The sequence below is a fragment of the Alternaria incomplexa genome (genome assembly GCF_024043165.1).
Source record: "Alternaria incomplexa strain BMP 0042 chromosome Unknown scaffold_11, whole genome shotgun sequence".
Lineage (NCBI taxonomy): Eukaryota > Fungi > Ascomycota > Dothideomycetes > Pleosporales > Pleosporaceae > Alternaria > Alternaria incomplexa.
In genome coordinates, this window is record NW_026249860.1 from 1,365,439 (window position 1) to 1,386,393 (window position 20,955).

A 20,955-nucleotide genomic window follows, 5' to 3' on the forward strand; every position below is an offset into this window, starting at 1 on the left:
CTCCAATGACGTCTATCGTAAGACAAGAGTGGCTGGAATTTGCGATCGATTAGCAAAACTACCTTCGGCTTACACTCCAGATCATCCAAACTCCTGCGATTGGGTCTATGAGGCGTGTCGTCTCACTGCCACGATCTACACGACTTCCATCGTACGCCGCTTGCCTTTCTCTGTTGCTGCAATGTCAAGTCGCTACCCATTTTGTGTCCAAACTGGAGCTCTGAACGAGCCACATGGCAGCCAGATCTCACTCACAACCCATATCTGCGAAGAGTTGTTGCAGACTCTAGAACGTACCGACCTCGCAAACGTGTGGAATGGTATGGTTGGGGTGCTATATTGGATATGTACCGTTGGCGCTGCTGCAGCTCGTTCGCCCCGCTTGTCCGGCCTGTCACAGCGACTCCCGTATAGCACGACGTGCAAGTTCCGGATTCGACAGTGTCTGACTATGTTTTCCGTCCGCGCACATATCATCTTGATCTTCAACCATCCCATACCCATTCTGCTATCTCAGAAGAAACTCCTCAGGGTACAAGAGCTTATTGGAACATATCGCCAAGGTCGCAACACCAAGCAGTCACCTGGAACCTCTCTGGATTCCATAGGCCTCTAATGCTACGACATCTTCACCTACTGAGGCTCGAATGCAAGCCGAGCAATTCATCCATCTCTTGTGATGCGCGTTCAAAGCAAAGCGACCCAAGATAGAGTCAGAAGCCGGCTGCTGACAAAAGATGATTGCGCTTTCGTAAAAACCGAAAGCCGTATGAATCAGAGGAGAAGCGCACTTGTCCACGCCGCCAACCCCGGTTACTTCTTTTCACCGTTCAGTCAGTCACTGCATATTCGGCTTTGAACGGACTGTGCAGGAAGTTCTTAGTGCGTGATGTGCGGTTGGCCGAATACTCTGGCTTTCCTACTCCGCGCGCATCACGAGAGGCCGAGCTGAAGTTCCCGGGCGTCTCGGGTCGCGACCATCCGCAAGATCCGGTCGCGATGTGTTCTGCAGTTCCAGAACAGACGATCGCAGTTGCGGACAAAAAATCTGTTCCTTGCACTGAATTTTATTGGTGGTGTTCGGAGATCTTCGCTGCCAACCGATGTGGGCCGACGGAGCATTTCGCACCCTGGATCTGAGGGGTTGCAACTCACCTGCTAAGCTTCGCGGCTCCCATCTTATCCGACCTCTTATGACGTCGCAACTATGCCAGTCTCCTTTTCCATCAGGCACGGTTGTTTACATCGCATTGAAACCTAGGAAACGGTAATTCGCTTTGGCGATTTCGGCGCTTCTCCAACCCAAACCTCGCGGGGATGCCATCATAGAGGGCCCGTGCGTCGAGCCTCTTTTCGTCCCTTCCTTGTCCGACGCTCCGCTGGCCACGATGATCCTGTAGGGCAGAAACAGTTGCAACCGTGGTGCCAAACTCTGATTTGACGTGTGGAGTCGCGTGGATATCAGGATCTGCGTCGTTGGAAATCATGTTCTGATCTCACAGGTCTGGCTACCGGACTGTTTGAGACAGCAGTCAGAAGCGCACGTTGTTTTGGATATGCAAACATCCAGACGTGGCTATTGCAGGCATTCCTGAAGTTTACAGTACCCGCGATACACGTGCTCGCTCTTTGACTTGACGGTCAGCGTGCTGTCTTTGCAGGAAGAGGACTGTTTCGATGACTATCTGACAAATGAAGCGAACCACGGGACAGCACGATTCGCGCTGACGAATGATGGATGACTCCTGGCCGCCTCGCACCATCTTCACGAAGGAAGCGGCTGCCAGCATGTCCGAGACAGCGACCCAGGGATTAGTGGCAGCTTCCCTGCATTCCGATTGGGCGACAAGGTTACCTCCTGTCAGACCTGCCAGGGTCTAACGGCCTACTAACATCAAGCGACATTCTGTATAAGAGACAACACCCGCCAAATCTAGAATGCACACGAAAGAAATAGTCGCAGCGAGCGTCGTACTTGGACTCTGCTTTGTCGCTGCCATGGCACTCGTTACACGCTTCCTCCTGCACAAGCAGCCCAAGACTACAACAACAGACGAAATGTTCACTACGGACGGCAAGACTGAACGGCAGGTTCAACTCACGCAGATCTCCAGCTCGTGGAAGAGATTCTTGACCCCAAAGCAAAGACTTAGCAAAGGACATTGGGTGCCAACATTGTCGGGCATCATCAAGGCAGGCGACGAGGGTTTGTTTTCCTCCGCATTGTTTACCAACCTCCAAGGACATCCCGGACAAGTACCGCTCGAAACCTTGTACGATGCGTTCGCGAACGAAGTTCGAAACAGACCAATCTCAGAGCGATCGTCATACCCCGGAGACATGACGAAGTTCCTTGCTCGAGCAAAGAAGCCTGCGAGCGGCGTGGGGCGGTCAAAGTCGATGTCCAATGTTCGGCGAGCGGACCCTAGCCCAAAGACTGCGAGGAAGAGCTTAGATTTATCGGTGGTAGAGATGGGTTTGGCTAGGGGCTTATCCGTGAAGAAGCCGGCGTCTGCCTTGGTATCGATGCACAATGGACTGCGAGACGACGACCCGAAGGCTATACAGCGGGCTTGGGTGAAAGATGGTCAAACTGCAAAGTATGAGGATGGAAGGTTGAGCGTCAAGGTCTCAGCTGCCGAACTTGCGGCACTCTCAGTAATACTGGGAAGCCAGTTAATCAACGGCGCTGACCAACAAGACGCGTCATCGGAGAATGGTGCCTTCGGCATCTCGATGGCCCTTTCGGCAACGACAGACGCCAAACACCAAGTCACGCTTACACAACAAAAGCGCAGCAGATCGCAACGGCATGCCCAAGGCTCAGGCACTTCACCACTCTTCGCAAAGCACCTTGCAGCTGGTTCTCTCCCATACTCGCAAGATAAGATCGGCGTACACAGCATTCTCATTACAGATGAATCTTTCGAGGCGTTACAAGCAGGAGCTTCTCTTTACACACACCCATATGTCGCAAGAACGCCACAGTCCAAGTTCCTCGCTTCGCTACCCAGTTCCCGCGAAGCACGATTCCACATCCTCGCCACATCGACCGAAGTCCATACCTCAAACACCTTACTAGACGCCATAGCATCACTGCCGTTCTCCGGCGGCCTTGCGCCCCTAGCCTCTTCACCTCTGATCAAGAACGTTCAGTTCATCGCTTCCGCTGGCCTCCCCCACGCCCGCCTACTCCAGCGCCTCGAGCAACTCGTCGACAAAGTCCACCGCCACACACCCCACCTCAATATCTTCGGTCCCCTGTACGAGCCTCAAAACGCGGGCCTCCTCTTCCGCGAGCGCGAACGCCTCGGTAGACTCGCCAGCGATCCAACAACACCCGACACTCTCGCCGACAAGACAGCCCGCATGTCACGCTACACAACGCTCCTCGAGCGCCTCATGGCTCTGGTACCAGACTTGAAAGCGCAAGACGCACTCGCCGCCGCCCAGGAAGCAACGAAGCAGGAAATGCGACGTGCATACCAACAAGCCGTCGCAGCGCACACTTCCTCCACTTCGGCCAGCAAAAGCGCGGAGACAGTTTGTTCGCCGGTATCGGCATCGCCATCTGAACCACAACAGCAACAGCGCAAGCGCCAATCCACATCATCACGTCGCAGTACCCGTTATTCGAACCGTTCCAGCACCTTTTCATCTGATATCACGGAGGCGAGCCCAGCGCTCACAACATCCATGGACGAGAAAGAGAGGAGTCTAGCCAAGCAGATAGAACACGTTCTCAAATCCGACCTGCCGCTAGAGGTCAGTACGATTGCATTTGTTGCGCGAATGGTGGTCGTGGCGTGGACAGTCAGCGTAGGTACTGTGGCTTGGGGGGAGGGTGAGTCCGGGTTCCGGGTACCTGACCTGGAGGCTTTAGGGAAGATGGTTTTGGTTTAGACATATGCCTTATATAGCTACCAGTGGGCGGGTTGTACGGATACGGGGAGCTTCGAGGCGTTTTTCTCTTCTTTTCTTGTTTTAGACGACAGGTTTGGGCATATGCATGTTTAACGAGATACCATTCACACTTTTATGATTTAGACTAGAGAATATAAATATGATTCTTCTGCATACTTTACAACAAGTCGTTCCCTGGCATCGTTTCTGCACCTTGGGATGCAACGCAACTAACATGTGTCGTTCACTTCCGTGATTCACATCCGCAATGTTCCGCATTCATCCCCATACTGAGCACACGTCACCCGCCATCGCAAAACCAACACAATCACAAGATCACACATCGCGCAACCCACAAACCACAAGCACCATGATTCAAAACCATATCGAACGCTACAGTCACGAGAACGAAAGGCAGTCTCCAGGCTCGGTTCTCGGCTTCACCCGGCATCCGGTGATCTGCACGAACGACGCCGAAGCACACCAGCCGGCGGATCCGTGGGTTCCTGCGGTAAGACTGTCTTCCCGAGCGCCATTACGCACGAGATGCAGCGTTTACGGCGTCGGGCCAACGGGGTATGGGCTGAAGCCCCTCTTCGAAAGTGTTGGCAGAGTATACGGATGCGTGTTGTCGAGACGATTTAACCAATTGTAGTAATTACAGGTTGAATCGTGGATCTATGTACCGTATACCGTATACCCTCCTTCATATCCCCGTTTCTATACAAGCAAACACCTTCACGATCCTTGTCGTCATACCCGCCAACCCCCTCTCCATCGAAGTACCCCCCTACTCCGGCCCCATAACCTCCAACCCCCTACAAACACCAACCCACCCATCCCTCATGCCCTCCCAAACAACCTCCATACTCTCCTCCTCTAGCCCATCTCTCTTCCTTTCTTTCCGCTCGACCTTGTCTCCCGTCCCATCCGCCATCATAGCGGTAACGCGATCCCGTTTCTTGTCCTTATCCAGTAACGAGCTATTTGTCTTGAGACCCTTGCCGTCTAGCTCGCCTTTTACTTCCCATCCCTTGCGCACGGGGCCGTGGATGGTGGCGGGGGAGATGAGTGTGCTGTCGAGTAGTGCGTTCCAGCGCGAGAGGTACATGCCTGGACCGTGCGTTGTGCCTTTTCCGTCTTGTGATGATGGTGCGGGCTTCATGATTGACTCAAGGCGGGTTTGCGATGTGGACTTTAGGGTGGTGAGATGCTTTTCGTGTTGGTCGAGGAGTGTCTTTAGCTCTTCTTGTTTGTCTTTGCTGAGAGTTTCGAAGAGCGAGTGGAGGGGTGCTGTCATGTTGCCTGCGCCGCCTTCGCCTCTTTCTTCAGCTTCTTTAGCACGCTCGTCGACACGGAACTCAGAGAATATGCGTTTGGCGTAGACGAGGTAGTCTTGCGCGAGGTCGGGGGCGTTCTTCGTAACTTGGTGTAAAAACTTGTGCATGGAGGGGGCGTGCTTCTTGAGGAGTTGGACAAAGTCTTCTACGGTCGGGGCGTCGCTTGCCTCTTGATCGAGGATGCTAGCTGGGTCAGGTGAGCTGGGTCTTGACTTAGAAGTTTCGCGGCTCCTTGTGCCCTTCTTCTTTGGCTTGGCGGTCTTGATGAGGTCGGTGATGAAGGCTTCCGCGTCGGTTATAGTGCCCGAAAGATCGACGGCGTTGTGTATGGCTCGGATGACGGGATCCATGCCGGTGACCGCGTCGCGTATGGTGGAAGTCAAGACATCAGGGTTAGATTTGCAGAGAACCTTGGTGAGTTCCTCGCGGTCGCGAATCGAAAGGTATGTGCTGAGGTATTCCATGGCTACGCTATGTTGGTGTTCGCTCAGGGTCTCGGCATCGATCTTGTATGGGGGGTCGGATGTTTCGAGGATGACGGCTGCGATTGACTTCGACTCGGATATTGACTGGCTTCGTGCCGCCTCATGTTTCTCCCGTGAAGAGTAGACGTATGTCTTGAGTGCCTTGAAGACCTTCTTGTCGGGCGCGTTACGCGACGACTCTAGTTTTGTTGCCCGCTTTTGGAATTCGGATGTGTCCCATGCTAATACCGTCGACAGAATTTGCTGGAGAAGATTCATGCCGTCGTTTGTGTTGTTGGTAAGGCCTATCCAGTTGGTCATGGCCGTCACCGATAGCTTGGCTAGTACTAGTCTGACCATGCCGTTGATCATCGTCGCTGCGTTTCCGACCCGCAATGTCTGCTTGATGACGGTGTATGGTATGAGGCGGTGCAAGTTCTCGAGGAGGCGAACGAGGTATTGGCCGTCGGGCGACATGACGAAGACATGGTGGAGGAAAGATGCGGCACTGAGGCTGTTAGTCTGCGAATAGAACAGCCATCTAGAGTACTCACTTCAGTAGCATATACTCGTGCGCTGCCTGCAGACTGCTGGAATGATCTTCCAGTCTTGGCGTCGCCTTGACTTTCTCATACAGATCATCTAAAGCATCCCCGTATATTGCATCCTTGACCAGTTCCTCAAAGCCTTGTATAACGTCTTCCGGCTTGCTTGTGTCGTATTCCTTCTTGCTTTCCTTCTTCTTCGTTGCTGAGTATCCACCCAGCATGCCTCGTGCAACGTACTCAGCGATGCTACTCGCTGCCGTCGCAAGGGCCTTCCGACTTCCAATAGCGCCTTTGTCGTAACTCTCGCTCAGTTCCGCCTCGGCCATTCTCGCGACTAGCGTCTGGATCTTGTCGGACCACCAGCTCTCCCCAAAGTTTCTTATGGCGGGGTTGCATAGCGCAAACTTGTTGAGCATGTTCTGTAGCAACGGGCTCGTCGACTGGACGCCGTCTGCCTTCCGGAAAGGGTAGCCATACTGATTGATGGTGTGGGGGTATTTGAAGGCTTCGATTTCGGAGTAGACTTGGTGGTGGATTAGGATATCGAAGAGGGCGTGCGTCTGCGCAGGCGTAAGCGGTTTGGCGGTCGACATGGTGGTGGAGAGTGAAGTATGGTAGGACCAGAATCTTGTAATGGCTCCATAGTTGGCTACGAGAGAGATGGTTGACGCGGCTGCGCCTGCGACGCGGGGTACGTCATCGCGCTTGCGGTCTTGGCAGATTAGCGACCTGATCACCCCCACATGGTCGCCAGAATCTCGGAAAGTACGGCCACCCGAGAAGTTTACCTCAACTTAGGATATCGTCAAGTTGAAGTTTGTATATGTATTTACACCCTACAATGTTATCGCCAGCTTCCGAGAAGACGCGAACAAAACACCTAGATGCCTATAAACCTCTCTAGAACAGTTATATACAAAGCATTTCCATCATGTAAGCCTCAACCCCCAAACCTCCAAACCGCCCACAACACCTGTGCCCAACGTATACCTCAAAAGTTGAACGTGAGACCCTGTGACAGGCCTTCACGGAGGAAGGTATGCTCAGGGATGACGTCATCTTGTGCGATCAAGATGATGGTTTTGAGCTTGCACTCGATCTTGTACTCCACGCAAGCTTCGCGGAAGAAGTCGAAGAGGCAGGTTGCCACAAGGTGGTGAAAGTCATCTCCCTCTTCAAAAATGAAGAGGGGTCCTGTGTTGTAGTAGACTTTCCACGTCTTCAGTTCTGGGAATTCGGCGGCGAGAGTTTCGGTGATATAAGGAGCTTCATCATCGAATTCGCTCCAATCTCCATCGTGGATCGGAGCACCGAGCACAACGTCGCGAGAGCCATAGACCTTAATCCCAGGGCAGAAGGACGCAAGGCTGTCCATGTCGCGAAGCGAAAGATCGTTGTCATTGCCGAGATCGACGTCGTAAACCCGCAGCCCGGAATGGTAACTCCAGATGTCGATCAATCTGGGGTATTCGGACCTGGGCGCACCCCAACTATTGCATACTTTCATCCTGACTGACTGTAGGCTATGAAAGCTGGTGATGAAGTTCGTAAACCCATAGTCGTGTGTTTCCCACAGGAAGGGCTCGTCCCAGCAAAGTATTTGAATACAAACATCTTCGATGTTGATCTTTGATTCGGGATTTGATGTCATGAGGAGCCAGAAAAGGTCGGAGAGGAATAGTGACTGGATGAGATGAAGTGAGCGCACACTGGATATGTCGATAGACAAACCAAAGACGCCCAAGGGAAAATGTCTGAAATTGACATCGTGAAAAACGAGCTTAGTGACAGCGAACGTCTGTTCCAATCCCAAGTCCCAGAAGGGATTGCGATATGTCCCGGTATCTTCGTCGAGGAAGCTGAAGGTGGCTCGCATGTAGAAGTAATCGATGTGATTTCCTACACCGATGTACTCAAGTAGACGACGAGCGACTCTCCTAAGCGTACCAGCCACGTTGTGATGAACTAATCCCCTCCTACCCGAGGAAGCAAATTCAAAGAGCTTCCCAGGCTGCAGTATGGTAGACACGAACTTGAGGACGAGCCGGCTGTCCACGACAGTTTCATCATTGTATTGACCGGGGCACTTGACTGGGTTGTACATCTCCGGAAGGTCAATCTTTCTCAAGGATGCTCGGAGAGTCTTCCCACGGGATGGGTGGCACAGAAGGCTTTCCAGCATCAGCCAAGATAGCCCGTTCAGTGCTGATATGATCGGGTTTTGTTGTCCATGTGATAACCCTAGCTGTGTGAATACCAACGAAGTCAATGGGAGGTGTTGCAGGCATCGCGCCAGGAGCTGGAAATAGGCCTGCGCGTAAGGAGATGCTGTGATGTCGATTGTCAGATCTCGGGTAAAGCGATCGATGTACGTGAACGTCGGTCCGTGTCCCACGAGGCTGCTGGCTGAGGGGAAATTAGGGCCTAGGCGGAACCGAATGGCGCTCTTGTATAGGGCTTCGAGACCGATCGTCCAGAGGGCTTGACAACTGCGCATGAAGTTGGGCAGATCGTGTTGACCAACCTTAACATTGTTAGCTCCAGTTCTCATCGGTGCTCGCAGACTACGGAGCTATCTCAAGCTTGAATGAGCAGAGTTGTGGGTAATCCAGCCTCCACGCCATGTTATAATCATCAGACTTACTGCTTTGGCGATCTGGAGGACCAAGGCGGTGTCGAGGTCAAGGAGCTGAGTTTTGTTCCTTCCCTTAGATTTCGGCGGTCGCTTCAGCCTCTTGGAAACAGGTGTCGAAGTGGTGGCGCCCGCAGAGGTAGGCCTGCTCTCAATGAACTGCCATCGTCGCTTGCTCAGTGCGCCTTTGGTCGCGCCATCTCCGGGATCTGCGGAAGACTTTCGCGGCGCCATTGTCGCAAAGATTTGACAATACAACTGCTCGCGTTGAAGAATGGACTCAGAGCCTGAATATCCCTTGGTGGGATCTAGCCAGTCGCGTGGTCTGTGCGCAGGTGAATGCAAACAGACGCGACAGCCAATGGAACGACAGGAGAAGGCCAAGCCCGGAGGCGGCAGCCTTGTGCGCCGTAGCCCCTCTGTCTATAAGAGCCTGCCCACTGTCTTCCAACTGCCCTCCTCCTCGCCCTCCACCTCACACCATTTTCGGCTGTGGACTTGGAGAAGTCGAGAAGAGCTCAACCAGAGCTCAATGGTATCGGAGAGTCCGACAAGGTAACGTCATCTTCACGAGAGCCCCTCGTTCACATTATCTGGAGCCGCAGGCGGGCTCCAGGCGTCCTCGCTAACAAGTCTTCTTCCACTCTTTTCACACAGCTTGTCCAATACTTCCTGATACCTCGGCTCACAAGCGTTAAGGACTGGGGTGGAGACGTTGACGGACGCTTACGACCCTGGTCTCATGAGGTGTCGTTGCGCTGACGAGCATTATGTGTCGGCACCTCAACGCTCAAATTCGATCTGTGGTTTTTGCAGTGCTACCTACGATCGACGGAACGGCGACATCCATGCACCTTCTCCACACTCCGCCAAAGGGAAGCGCGACTTTGCGTTTACTTTTGCCCGTTTGTGGTCTCGCCGGGAGGTGGTGAGCAACGGTATCCTTCGGGATTGCTCATCTCACACGGCAGGAAGCAGGCGGAGCTCGTCTCCAGCAATGGACTCCGGTCCAGCTTCTGAGTGACAGGTACCTACGGGAAACCGGCTCGTCGAGTGGATAGTTGAAGATGCGGGAACGTGAGCCCGGTTACTACAACGAAGGTCTCGAGACCTAAGGTAGAGGCTTATTGGGGCCTTTACTGACGATCGAACGGCGGAACCAACACCCACCTTTTTTCGTTGACATTGCTGCTTTATGCAGTCTGTTGAAGAAGAGAAAGTGGAATGGAGTGACTATGAAATGACGGAACAGAACTGAGGATTGTGCGCAGTCTTGAGAGGGTTGAGATGATGTTGGCAGTCGCGGAAAGATGCGGCTACCTCCCTAGGTGAGTAGTAGTCCAAGCGGTGACGTCACATGTGTGCGAAACCACCATCCGGGCAACAGCCAACCCTTTGATGCGACTGTAATGCAAATCTTACATAGACGACCCTTCAAGAGATCGATAGAAACATACAGCTGTTGCATCCCAACTTTGAGCCTTACGCGCTTCCAACCCCGTAATAATATCTCTGTTCATCCATATACTTCTGCAACACCTCCAAAGCTCTTACTTCGAACAGCCTCCGCAGAAGTCCCCGACGTGTCTCTATTAACAAAAGAGTATCCGGATTCGAATCTTGAAAGTCAACATCCACAACAATAGTCATGGTGGCACGCGCGGTGAGCGCCAGTGAGCCAGGCCGCCGTTCAAAGCCGCCACCGCTCAGATCGAGCATGTACTTACTGTTCGACGGGTCGCCGCTTCGATACAATTGCCCGTCTAGGCCACGTCGGTAGAACGTTCGCTTTGAGGTTGAGTTCGCGAAGTTGTTAGCGATAGGGTTGTAACCATCGTATGCAAGCCCATTGGGCGGAGCTGGCAGCAGACCATCGCTTGGAGTTGCAGAAGTTACGTTGAGTCCGACGTTGTTGGTTGGTTGCTGCGTCGGGAAAGCTGTGTTCCTTGTATCCATATCTGATCTTTTGCCAAGTTGGAGAATGGGACGAAGTCGTTGAAGGGGTAGGCTTATGCTTGGATAACAAGCGCAGGTCTGCGTCTTATACATGATGTACGACGTGAGTGACCACGCATGACGATTGCTTGGTCACGAGAGCCAGGAGTATTGTGATGTGTCTTGTGGATACGGCAAATAGTGCATATGACCCCTTGGAAATGTACGAGTAAACTGATGACAGCTATTGGTGACTGAGAGAGTATCGTCAGTGTCAAGCTCCGGTAGATACTGAAAGTTCGATGTCCGTGTGAATCGGCGGCGTTCTATGGGGGTATATTTGTTAACAGATGCTGACGCCTTGGAGCCTTTGACAGGTCATGTAAAATCGTAGACCACCAACGCCTGACTGCCCTCGCTCTTCTCTCTCAGCACTATGACGTTCTGTTCGTCGAAGCCGACCCAACCACGACTGACGGAAGAGTCGTCAAAGCCTTGGTCAAGCGCAAACCGTAAGCCCACTTGCTGCCCCGAGTCGTCGTCCTGGGTGTGCTCTTCACTTGCCTTGGATGGCTGTACGCGAACGCTTAATTGTCCGTTTCTTGAGCGCTTGCGGTTCGCGGAGGAGTTCATGCCGCCCTCTAGATCCCATACCCGTAGCTCGTCCCCTCGTCTGCTCACTGACACAGCCTTGCCGCGCATGCCAACGTGAGCACCGGATATCGAAGACGTGTGACCCCAGAGGCGGTTGCCGGAGCTGATGGACAGTGCTTGTGATGTCGATCGGACGAGGTAGAGAGATAGTGTATTATCGGGATGCGCGACGAGAAGATACGGATGCGAGTACGACATGGAGGTAGGTTTCGATCTGCTCGGCCCGCTCGGTGCTAGGGCTTCATCGGCGCGATCTGGTAAAGGTGACGACGAGCGTGCTGATGAAGAGGCCGCGCGGTACGTAGAGAGCGTAAATGAGTGTTCGTCCGCCGCAGTAGCCAGCCGTGACTCGATTAGGTCGCCTTTGTGTGAGAGTATGAGCTCCTGCACACCAACAGTCCAGCCGGACAAGTACGTCGGCAGGGAGTATGCGATCGCGGCGGTCATGGTGTGTGCTGTTGTGCGCAGCGATAACGAGACAGGTGGCCATGCAGTGTTCGATCGTAGGGAGTATAGCAGCTTCGGTGCCTCCAACAGCCCGAACGTGCCAGGTACCTCCTCAAAAGCGTATAATGAGAGGAGGTGGTCTTCGGTCATCGTGAGGAGATAAGGCGATGAGTATGCGAGAGCCGACAACATTCCGTTGGTTGATGGCGGATGGGTGAAGACATTCGTGAACTTGTTGCGACTCGTCCTAAGTGCGTAGATGGAGAACGAGCCGTCTTCAAAGCCTATGACAACTCGCTCCGTGCCATCGTCCGTATTCGAGGCATCTATGGCCATGGATATCGGTAACCGAGCCATATCTGTTTCACCAGATAGTTCCGTGGATGCCAGTAGCTCCCTATCATTCTTCGAGTTCCACGCTCGCAGGCCTGACATGGAGTCGGCGGCATAGATGATGCTGTTAGACATCATGACGAGCAGCGGTGGGACTGGAGGCCTTTCAGCGACCACAATCTCACTGACGGCGCATTGTCCCTGGGTCCAGTTATGCCGCAACCGATATTGCTGCTTCCAGTTCGTTTGTGTTCCATCTTTGACTAAGTAGCCGTCTTCTAGCCATTTCGATAGCCGCGAGGAGTAGTGTAGCCGGTTCGGGTTGGCAGGGCCTCTGATGCCTGGTATGCGCGACGCTCGAGGAAGGACGAATGTGCGGTAGTAGGCGGCTTTCCATAATTCCGAATCGATCGAAAGGCGACTGAACTTCTTTGACACCCTGTAACAGTCAGCGAATGTCGCGATGTAGCGAAGATGACGTTACGTACCTTTGGCATACTAAGAGCGAGGGTACGGGCACGAAAGACAGTATCCGCATAAGCAGCTCCTCGCTCAATCGAGAGAGTTTGTCGGGATGTAGAAGCCGCTGTACTTTGGCTGGATGCTCGCCGTCATCATCGCCATCGTATGCGCGCTTCATAATACCGGGCTATGGCTGTCGTGTCGGCGGCGAATGCGCCTCGGGATGTCGGAATGGCACCATGTCTTATCGCTATCGCAGAGTGTCTGTGCGTACGCGTGACTGCGCGCTCCACTAGCGCGTATCTTTCGTAGTTGCCGCCTAATGCTGCAACCAATTCAGGACACACGCGAACATCGAGTCATCTCTTGTCACACCTGTCGTTTTCATGCCTTGTCGGACTGGTCCAATATGGCGGAGTTTTCAGCCTGGGTAGAGCAGAACAAAGGGCTCTGGACGCGCGTATACGATGAGGTCATTAAGCCTGACCTCGAGAAGGAATGGAAGACGAGTACGTATGGTCAATGAACGCGTCGATCTTTGCTAAGAATGAATCAGAAGAAGAGAAACATCAGAAGGAGCTAGATCAAAGTACGCGTTTTGTCTAATTCATTGAGTTACATACTGACCTGCTGCAGAGGAGGAGAACCAACAGATACTGTTCCAACATCTGAATGACGAGATTCTGAAATCAGCGCGTCTTGCCAAGGAGAACGAGCACCTGAAAGAACAGCTCGAAACTAGGGGGCCAGTCGACCAGCATGTCTCTGAACTTGATGCACAAAGTGCGTCCGAGGATTATCGCCACCTTACTACCGAGAATGAGCAGTTGAAGCAACGACTCGCGGCTCTACAGGAGGCCGCTGCACCATTACCAGATCACGGGGTTGCAAACGAGGCTACCGAAGAAGAGTATCACGACCTTGCTGCCCGGTTTAGCGACTTGACTAAGAAGTACCGGGACATGTCTCAACAAGTGAAGTATCTCCAGAAGAAGAACACAAACGTCATGCAAAAGAACAGGGACATGAAAGAGAGCGTGCGCGCATGGCAAGAGTACGCAGATCGGCAAGCAGTGAAGCAAAAGTCGAAGAGCGAGGCCAGAGACGGGGCCGACAAGTCACATATGGCGGCGGCTCACCTTCTTCCCGAGGAACGGCCTCATATACCTTCTAGTCCAGTTTCATTGGCCACTGTGCGAACTCCCGGATCCATCGCTAATCCAGACCGCTCGTCTCCCGCTCCCATTGCCCCGCTTCCGCGTTCAGTTCTAGGGATGACGAGTCGGTTGGCGTCTCCCACTACAGTCAGCGACGAGGAACCCCGGAGCCCCACCACAACTGTCACTCCAAAGGCCAGCACCCGGTCAGGGAACGTTCAGCTACAACAGCATCAAGAACACAACGGCGGTGTCTCTTCACACGTCCAGCGCATAATCTCAGAGGACGAAGGCCATCGTTCAGCGATTCCAAGCTCCAGTCAAACAACAGTGGATGAGCAGGTCGAGCCAAAGAGCATATTCGAACAAGCGACGGAAGCTGAAGATGATGACGATTTCCCCGAGTTCGTTTCCGAGAGGTCGCTAAAACGAAAACGAGGCCAGCCGTCAAAATCCAGATTCGAAATATACGCAGATCATTCTTCAGATGGTACGCCGATAAAGCCCCATCGCGTGAAAGAAGAGCCTCACAGTAGTCCTCCGCTCCCTACCTTCAACATGACTCGGAACGAGACGATGGATCTGGACGATCCTGCGCCCCATGGGATCAAGACTCCTCGTCAGCCCCGGACAAGTATCTTCCATGACACGGATCCCGTGGAAACGCCTCATCAGCAGAGGCGTAACAGCGCGCCACTTACGCAGGCCGTTAAGAACGAGAACCTGGATGACACTGATCTGCATGATATCTATGATAACATGCGCGAGCCTCAAGCCATGGCGAGTATCGAAGCACGAGCCTTTAGTGAGCCGAATGAACCCACGCAAGCAGGGGACGCTGTGTTGAGACCCCTTGACCCCAACGTGGTGAACAGTGCGTCTGAGGAGCCCCCCACTAAGCGTTCACGGCAAGCCCAAGCGTATCAACAAGACAAGCATTCTTTTCTCGCAGAGTCAGGAGAAGCACTACCTGCGAATAACCGTAAGTCGAGGTTGCCGCCCCACCTTGCTCGAGCGCAGATGAACCAAAGATTACAAGCTTTGAAAACTCCTCAGACACCAGGAAAGACATCGCCGAAGACTCCCAAGTCAGGTCCGGTAAAGATCAAAACCGAGCAAAACCCAACCCCTCCCGCAAGCTCCTCACGTACTACCGAGACACGTTCCGTCAGTAAGGGTGCGCGTAGCTCAAAGTCAAAGGCTCGCGCGAGCCCTCGTGAGGATCCGACACCTGACGGTCCTATATGGACCATGAGGGCTCCCGAGACCCGCTCGAGTGCTCGCAGAAGTCGTGCATCACCATTGAAAGATCAGGTTCGCCTCCGAGATAAGCCAGTCGGCGAGCTCAGCGTCAAGGACTTCAAGCCAAACCCTGAATACAACCAAGGCTTCAGCTACGCATTTTCCGAGACTGTTCGCAAGCGAGGAGATCGCATGTGTCTCCCGGGCTGCACTAACCCGCAATGTTGCGGCTCAACTTTTCGAGCTTTTGCGGAGGCACAAGGACCTCTCAGTCCGTCGGAAGAGGAGGTTTTGCTCGAGGACTATCTGGGCGATGCATACAGCAATATGCAGCTCACGCAGATGTCATCCGAAGAGCGGCAAGAGCTTGTTTTACAAGCTCGGACGAAGAAGATGGCGAAAGAGTCCGGGAAGCATCGCGAGGCCTACGAGCGACGAAGAACACCGCCAGGGTTCTGGCGAGTGGACTTTCCGACGACACAGGAGCAGCAGGAAGACCGGGAACGTGCAAAGGAACAAGAGAAGGCGATCGTGCAAGAGCGCTGGTTGGATGCACACAGGAGAGGTGGGAAATGGATCTTCAGAGATGAGTAGGTCGTTAGTAAGACGCGGTGTGAGTGGATGTGAGAAGGTTCCGCGCTACGAGTTCCGTGGTTGAGGACCAATGCAACCAGAGGTGTTGCAAGCACCATAGTATTATACGGAATATTATCCATGGGTAAGACCAGCCGCAAAATGCAGGAATTTCAAGCATTGTGTGTATAAAACATATCCCTTCCCTGAACTATCTTCCTAGTCCAAACCACCTCTTCACGACTTCCACCTCGGGTCTAAACCAATTCTTCAAGCCCTTTTCACACCTCACCACAATCCACCCTACCAAAACTCTACCAAAACTCACCCACCCACCAGAAGGAATGCTCCTCATCCCCATCACAATGACCCTCCCCACACGCGAGCACTTCCTCGCCCACAACATCACACCCACCACCCCCTCTCCCTCCTCCGACACCGACACCGACTGCGCAATCTGCAAAGAAGACTACAACACCACCACGGGCCACCCTGCAGTAACCTTCTCCAACACCACAAGCTGCAACCACATCTTCTGCGAACCCTGCATCGTTGCGTGGTTGAGCGCTAAAGGAACGAATACCTGCCCCTTGTGCAGACAAGAACTTTTTGTTTTGGATGACGGGGAGGGGGAGGTGGAGTATGAGGGGGGTGTTGAGTTTGAGGGGTTTGGTGAGGAGGAGGATGGGGATATTGAGTACTTTTTTGCGGGGGGAGGGGTGTGGGATGGGGAGGAAGGGGAGGAGGATGACGATGAATTTCCATTTGAAGAGGAAGAAGAATGGGAAGGAGAGGAAGGTGGAGATGGATTGGAAGACATCCCACTATCCTACCTCTACCGCAACGCCCTCCTTCTTCCAATAACCCCCTTGGAGACAACCGCCCTCCTCCAAACAATCTGGCATAAAATCTGGAACCTATCATCTACATACCGCTCCGCAGTCACACAAGCGGTCGAGCAAGCGAAGCGGGATGACAGGCCCCTTCCTAATTGGGACCATTCCACATTCAACAGGCACCTCCCCACAACAACTACTATGGTGGCTTCTCTTGTTGAAGCTGTTTTAGCTCATACGGGGACAGATCTCTCGGGTAGGCTGACAGCGGAGATGCTGGGGCGGTTGGAGGGGGTGTTGAAGATTGCTTTGGAGGAGCAGCTTGAGCGGATTCACGAGGCGGGTGGATGGGAAGATGAGATGCTTGTGCCGGACTTTAAGGGGGGGGTGGAAGGCTGGGTGGTGTAGAGAGAGGTTGTGTCTGCTTTTGGGGTTGGTGGCTCCAACGTAGCAAAGCCCCAAACACCCTGGAGTCTACATTGACGTGGGGTAACTTACTTTGCAAGTTTTCAGTTTGATGTAGTCTGTAGACCTGGTTATAAAGTTGCGTTTCCGCTGTCATGATTTGTATTGTACATAAGGGTCCAAGGTACTCCATCCAGCCTATCCGGTAGCCTGATACATGAGGGTATATATGTAAAATCCAAACGCTCAAACACCATAATCGCTTTTACCCAAATGAAAACGTCGAAGCAGAAGTACTGTTATACAAAAAGGTCATCAAACATCACCAGCTGCGTTGTCCCATCCTATCCCCTGATGCTACCCTTCCTGTACTTGTCGTCCTTCAGCGGCACTGGTGGCGGTTCGTCGGCGTAAGACTGCGATGGCATGACAGAGTCCTTCCGCGCATGCCTTGGGTCGTACGTCGCATTCGACAGTATCGGCTCGGGCTTGTAGGTAGCGCTGGAAAGCGTCGGTTCTGGGTTGTATGTTGCGCTGGAGAGTGTGGGTCCGGCAGCGGGCTTGGGGTCGTACGTAGTCGCTGGTAGTGTCTTGTATGTGGTTGCGGGTAAAGTGTACATGAATTCGTCAATCGCGTCGTCGATGTCGTCGAGAAGGTTTTGTTGGTCCGATTGCGACGTCTCGGATGTCGACTTGCGGTCAAAAGGATGCTTTGGGTCGAAGGGAAATGTGAAGGAAATGGGTCGCTCGTTAGGGGTGTAAGACACCCTCGGTGCGTATTCCGGTGTCCAGTCTTTTGGGGATTGGGTCGGGCTCAGTGGTGCTAGAGAGATCATGCGCTCCGAGTAGATGCGCTCAAGATCTTCGTCCGGGGCGTTACCAGGGAACAAAGATTGCGATCGCTCGCGCACTTGTGCAAAGCCGCCATCGTATGTTGTCGCTGGTAGTAGGAAGGAGCCTTGCTCGGGTGCAGAGGAAGCTACCTCCCTCTCTTCGCGTACGAAGGTGAAGGACATCGGACGGTCTTTTGGGTTAGGGGAGTTGTCGTTGGAACCATTGAGCGTCGAGGAAGAGGAAAAGCCAGGAGAGAGTACCGGGTCGCTTTGGCTTCGAGTATGTGATACGAAGCGAGGGGAGGGGACCTGCAGGTATCTAGGAGAAGGCTGGTAGTCGTAGTCTGGTGGTGGTGCGATGAAGATGTCACCGTGTCCCATTCGCTCGCCAGGCGCAACGTTCCGAAGTGCTTGTAATCTCTCGTTCGCGAAGTTTGACTCCAGGATGTGCGCTCTCTCGACCAGTTTGTCCACAAGCTTGCCGTGCGAGTCCTTGAATGTCCTCTTGACGAAGCTCAATAGTAGCGACGAACAGGTCATCTTGACATCTTCCCGGATATACAGTCCGTGTCTTGGAGTCTTGAGGCCAGGCTCAGCCGGAGGCTTTGGCTCGCCAGGCAGCCGTCCTCCTACGGTCCACTTTCCTTGGATATCGAGACCAAGCGGTGCGTACACGTGTGTGTTGAGACCTTCCGCTGTATCGTTGAAGCAGGCGTGGTATGATACAGAACCTGTCGCTAGGCCACCCGGTAGATATGAGACTTTGTCTAGGAGATGTTAGCGGCTGCATGGTGGATATGTAGAGAAGTACTCACCTTTGATAGTGTACCACATCGACCAGTACTCGTCAGTCGGCGCATAGCTAGGTGGCCTGCACTTGAACCGTTCCACAACCAACGGGTTCAAGTCGATCATAGCTAGATGATCGCGGTACATGTCGAGCACACTCTTTCTTGTGATGCCCGCCGGCAACGGCGTAATGGTGGTGAAGACAGCGGTCTTCGGCATGATTGCTTTCTCTCGAGGTACGAGTCGTTCTTCTCCGGACTGATGTTTCAAGAAAACCGCTGCGGATACGATCAATGTTTACGCGCGCGTGAAGCTGGAGAAGTGGAAAGAAGAATGTTTGGACAGCGAAGCAGCGAGAGAAGATGTACTTGTTTCGCAGGCCATCAGATCCATCCAGCCATGGGCGCTGACACGCTTCGCACACGTATCAGGCGAGCGCTCGAGCGCAGCTTGAAAAAAGCCCCTGCATCCAGATTTGCGGAAGGTTTGGGAACTGACAGCTCCCCGCCAAGCTCCCCGCCAACAAGTCGAGAACGGCATCATTGCCGTTTGTGGCAATCATTGGAATTATGTTCCCTGCCATCGTTGCTATATTCAGTCGGATGGCATCTGGCCGCTTTGTTTCTATGCGGGCCCCGGTGGACAGAGCATGCTCTTACTGGCATCGTCGTGGAAAACGCGTTGCCGAGAACCGAGAAACGCGAGTAGAACGCTGTCAGATGGTGTCAGCCGAGATGCAGAAGTTCTTGTTCTGTGACGAAAATCAGTGGCGTGGTGTTGCAGGTATCAGAATCCTGGAGCAGATCCGCCGCAGGTACGTTAGACGCTAGCGCTCGCGCTATGACCAATGAAGCAGTGCCGATGAACTATTGAGGGGTTGCTGACAGTTGTCTACGTGAACGCATCCACCAACGCAATTATCAATTATAACAGGCAGCATTTCGACGTATCGCATTCGTACAGCGCGATGTTGTTCTCATCTATCGAAGAAAAAAGCGTCTTGTTGCCGTCTGCATCGAACGTCGCGGACGAGGCTGCCGTTCCAGGCGGTTTGTGTCTCTGTTACGTTTCAGCATGGCTTCATCAGGCATACAACGCATGTTATAAGGCATCCACAAAATCTCCTCCTCGGCACACTGCTACATACCAAGCGTTTCGAAACGAGGCTAGAATTCGCCATCGACCACGCGGGTCGGATGTCGACATCCTCAATTCCTTATAACCAAGGCATCGCATGCTTTTATGACAAATGTGCCGTTAATGCAGTCATGTAGAGTACTGATAATCTAGGGTCCATCAGAACTATCTGGAATACTTACAAAGTGACAGATGGCGACACAGCTGCCGAGTGCATTCCTGTTCTTATCGCTTGGATGTTAATATTGGCTGTCTTCGCACCGGTGACGAAGGCATGGTCGTGAGGCCCAACAAAGAAAAGAACGCATCTCTGACTCAGCACTGGGCCTTAACTTGGTCCGCGCTGGTCATCGAAGTTGTGACTAGATTGTATGCTTCGCAATGCAGAGACACTCTTCTCATCGGATGATTGTGGCAACATCACAGCAAACATGTAAAGGTATCTGCCGACGAGCGCGAGAATTGTCTCATCGCAATAACTCATCGCCGATGATCCACTTCCAACTGTCATCTCAAATGATGAGTATCGCACATGGAAGCAATCATCCAAAAACCGTTCATAGCACATGAAAACACGACATTACACTCCAAAAGAAGTATGCATTACGACTAAACCAATGCTCAAAGCAAAGCAGGATATCCAAAAAAAGCCACCAACGCGCCGCAATCATACCTGATGATCGCAAGGTCCCAAGTCATATACACATCACCTCTGCCCCACTACCACTATCACACCTCTATACACCCTGATGCATATCCACCTCCTTGCTCTTCGGCGCCTTCCCACCGAACGTCATACCCATACCACCACGCCGTCCCTTAACAACACCAACAACACTTAAAACAAAAGTGACAGCCCAAGCAAGCCACGAAACCGCGCTGATAGCCGTACTCGCGCGGGCTACATCACAGACCTATTCATTGCACACATTAGCCCCCAAACACCCCATCTTAAAGTAACGGCAAATAGGAAGGAAGATTAAACTCACCATACCAAAGCAAATCCGCCCACTCAAAAACACCGCCAGCGCCACAAACCCACTAAACCAGAACAACATCGTCAGGCCCTCCAGCCCCAACAACGCCCACTTCAGACTTCCCTTCTCAGTCAAGTGCGAGAACTTGGGCAGGGAGGTGAGCAGGAGGGGGATGAGACTGAGGATGGTCCAGGAGGGCGCGAAGATGAGGTAGTTTATCTCCAGCGGGGAGGATTGGCGCCAGTGTGTTGACCACCATGATGATACTGGGGGGGGGTTAGTTGGTGC

The 20,955-nt window shown here is 53.0% G+C and overlaps 6 protein-coding genes across 6 annotated transcripts; 2 read left to right on the forward strand and 4 right to left on the reverse strand.

Annotated features, from left to right (window-relative positions):
• Nucleotides 1-1,938: 1,938 nt before the first annotated feature.
• On the forward strand, nucleotides 1,939-3,903 carry J4E90_007854 (uncharacterized protein; the record flags this gene model as incomplete). Its single annotated transcript, XM_051437385.1, has 1 exon — nucleotides 1,939-3,903. The coding sequence occupies one exon, from the start codon at nucleotides 1,939-1,941 to the stop codon at nucleotides 3,901-3,903; it is 1,965 nt and encodes a 654-aa protein (XP_051289131.1).
• A 790-nt stretch (nucleotides 3,904-4,693) lies between these two features.
• On the reverse strand, nucleotides 4,694-6,848 carry J4E90_007855 (uncharacterized protein; the record flags this gene model as incomplete). The annotated part of the gene is made up of 2 exons (XM_051437386.1): nucleotides 4,694-6,215; nucleotides 6,262-6,848. 2 exons carry the CDS (start codon nucleotides 6,846-6,848, stop codon nucleotides 4,694-4,696), a joined length of 2,109 nt encoding a protein of 702 aa, XP_051289132.1.
• A 398-nt stretch (nucleotides 6,849-7,246) lies between these two features.
• Nucleotides 7,247-9,121, reverse strand: J4E90_007856 (uncharacterized protein; the record flags this gene model as incomplete). The annotated part of the gene is made up of 2 exons (XM_051437387.1): nucleotides 7,247-8,779; nucleotides 8,900-9,121. 2 exons carry the CDS (start codon nucleotides 9,119-9,121, stop codon nucleotides 7,247-7,249), a joined length of 1,755 nt encoding a protein of 584 aa, XP_051289133.1.
• A 2,079-nt stretch (nucleotides 9,122-11,200) lies between these two features.
• On the reverse strand, nucleotides 11,201-12,896 carry J4E90_007857 (uncharacterized protein; the record flags this gene model as incomplete). The annotated part of the gene is made up of 2 exons (XM_051437388.1): nucleotides 11,201-12,695; nucleotides 12,745-12,896. 2 exons carry the CDS (start codon nucleotides 12,894-12,896, stop codon nucleotides 11,201-11,203), a joined length of 1,647 nt encoding a protein of 548 aa, XP_051289134.1.
• A 231-nt stretch (nucleotides 12,897-13,127) lies between these two features.
• On the forward strand, nucleotides 13,128-15,711 carry J4E90_007858 (uncharacterized protein; the record flags this gene model as incomplete). Its single annotated transcript, XM_051437389.1, has 3 exons — nucleotides 13,128-13,227; nucleotides 13,275-13,307; nucleotides 13,355-15,711. 3 exons carry the CDS (start codon nucleotides 13,128-13,130, stop codon nucleotides 15,709-15,711), a joined length of 2,490 nt encoding a protein of 829 aa, XP_051289135.1.
• A 1,564-nt stretch (nucleotides 15,712-17,275) lies between these two features.
• On the reverse strand, nucleotides 17,276-18,772 carry J4E90_007859 (uncharacterized protein; the record flags this gene model as incomplete). The annotated part of the gene is made up of 2 exons (XM_051437390.1): nucleotides 17,276-18,531; nucleotides 18,580-18,772. The coding sequence occupies 2 exons, from the start codon at nucleotides 18,770-18,772 to the stop codon at nucleotides 17,276-17,278; spliced, it is 1,449 nt and encodes a 482-aa protein (XP_051289136.1).
• Between the last annotated feature and the right edge of the window lie 2,183 nt (nucleotides 18,773-20,955).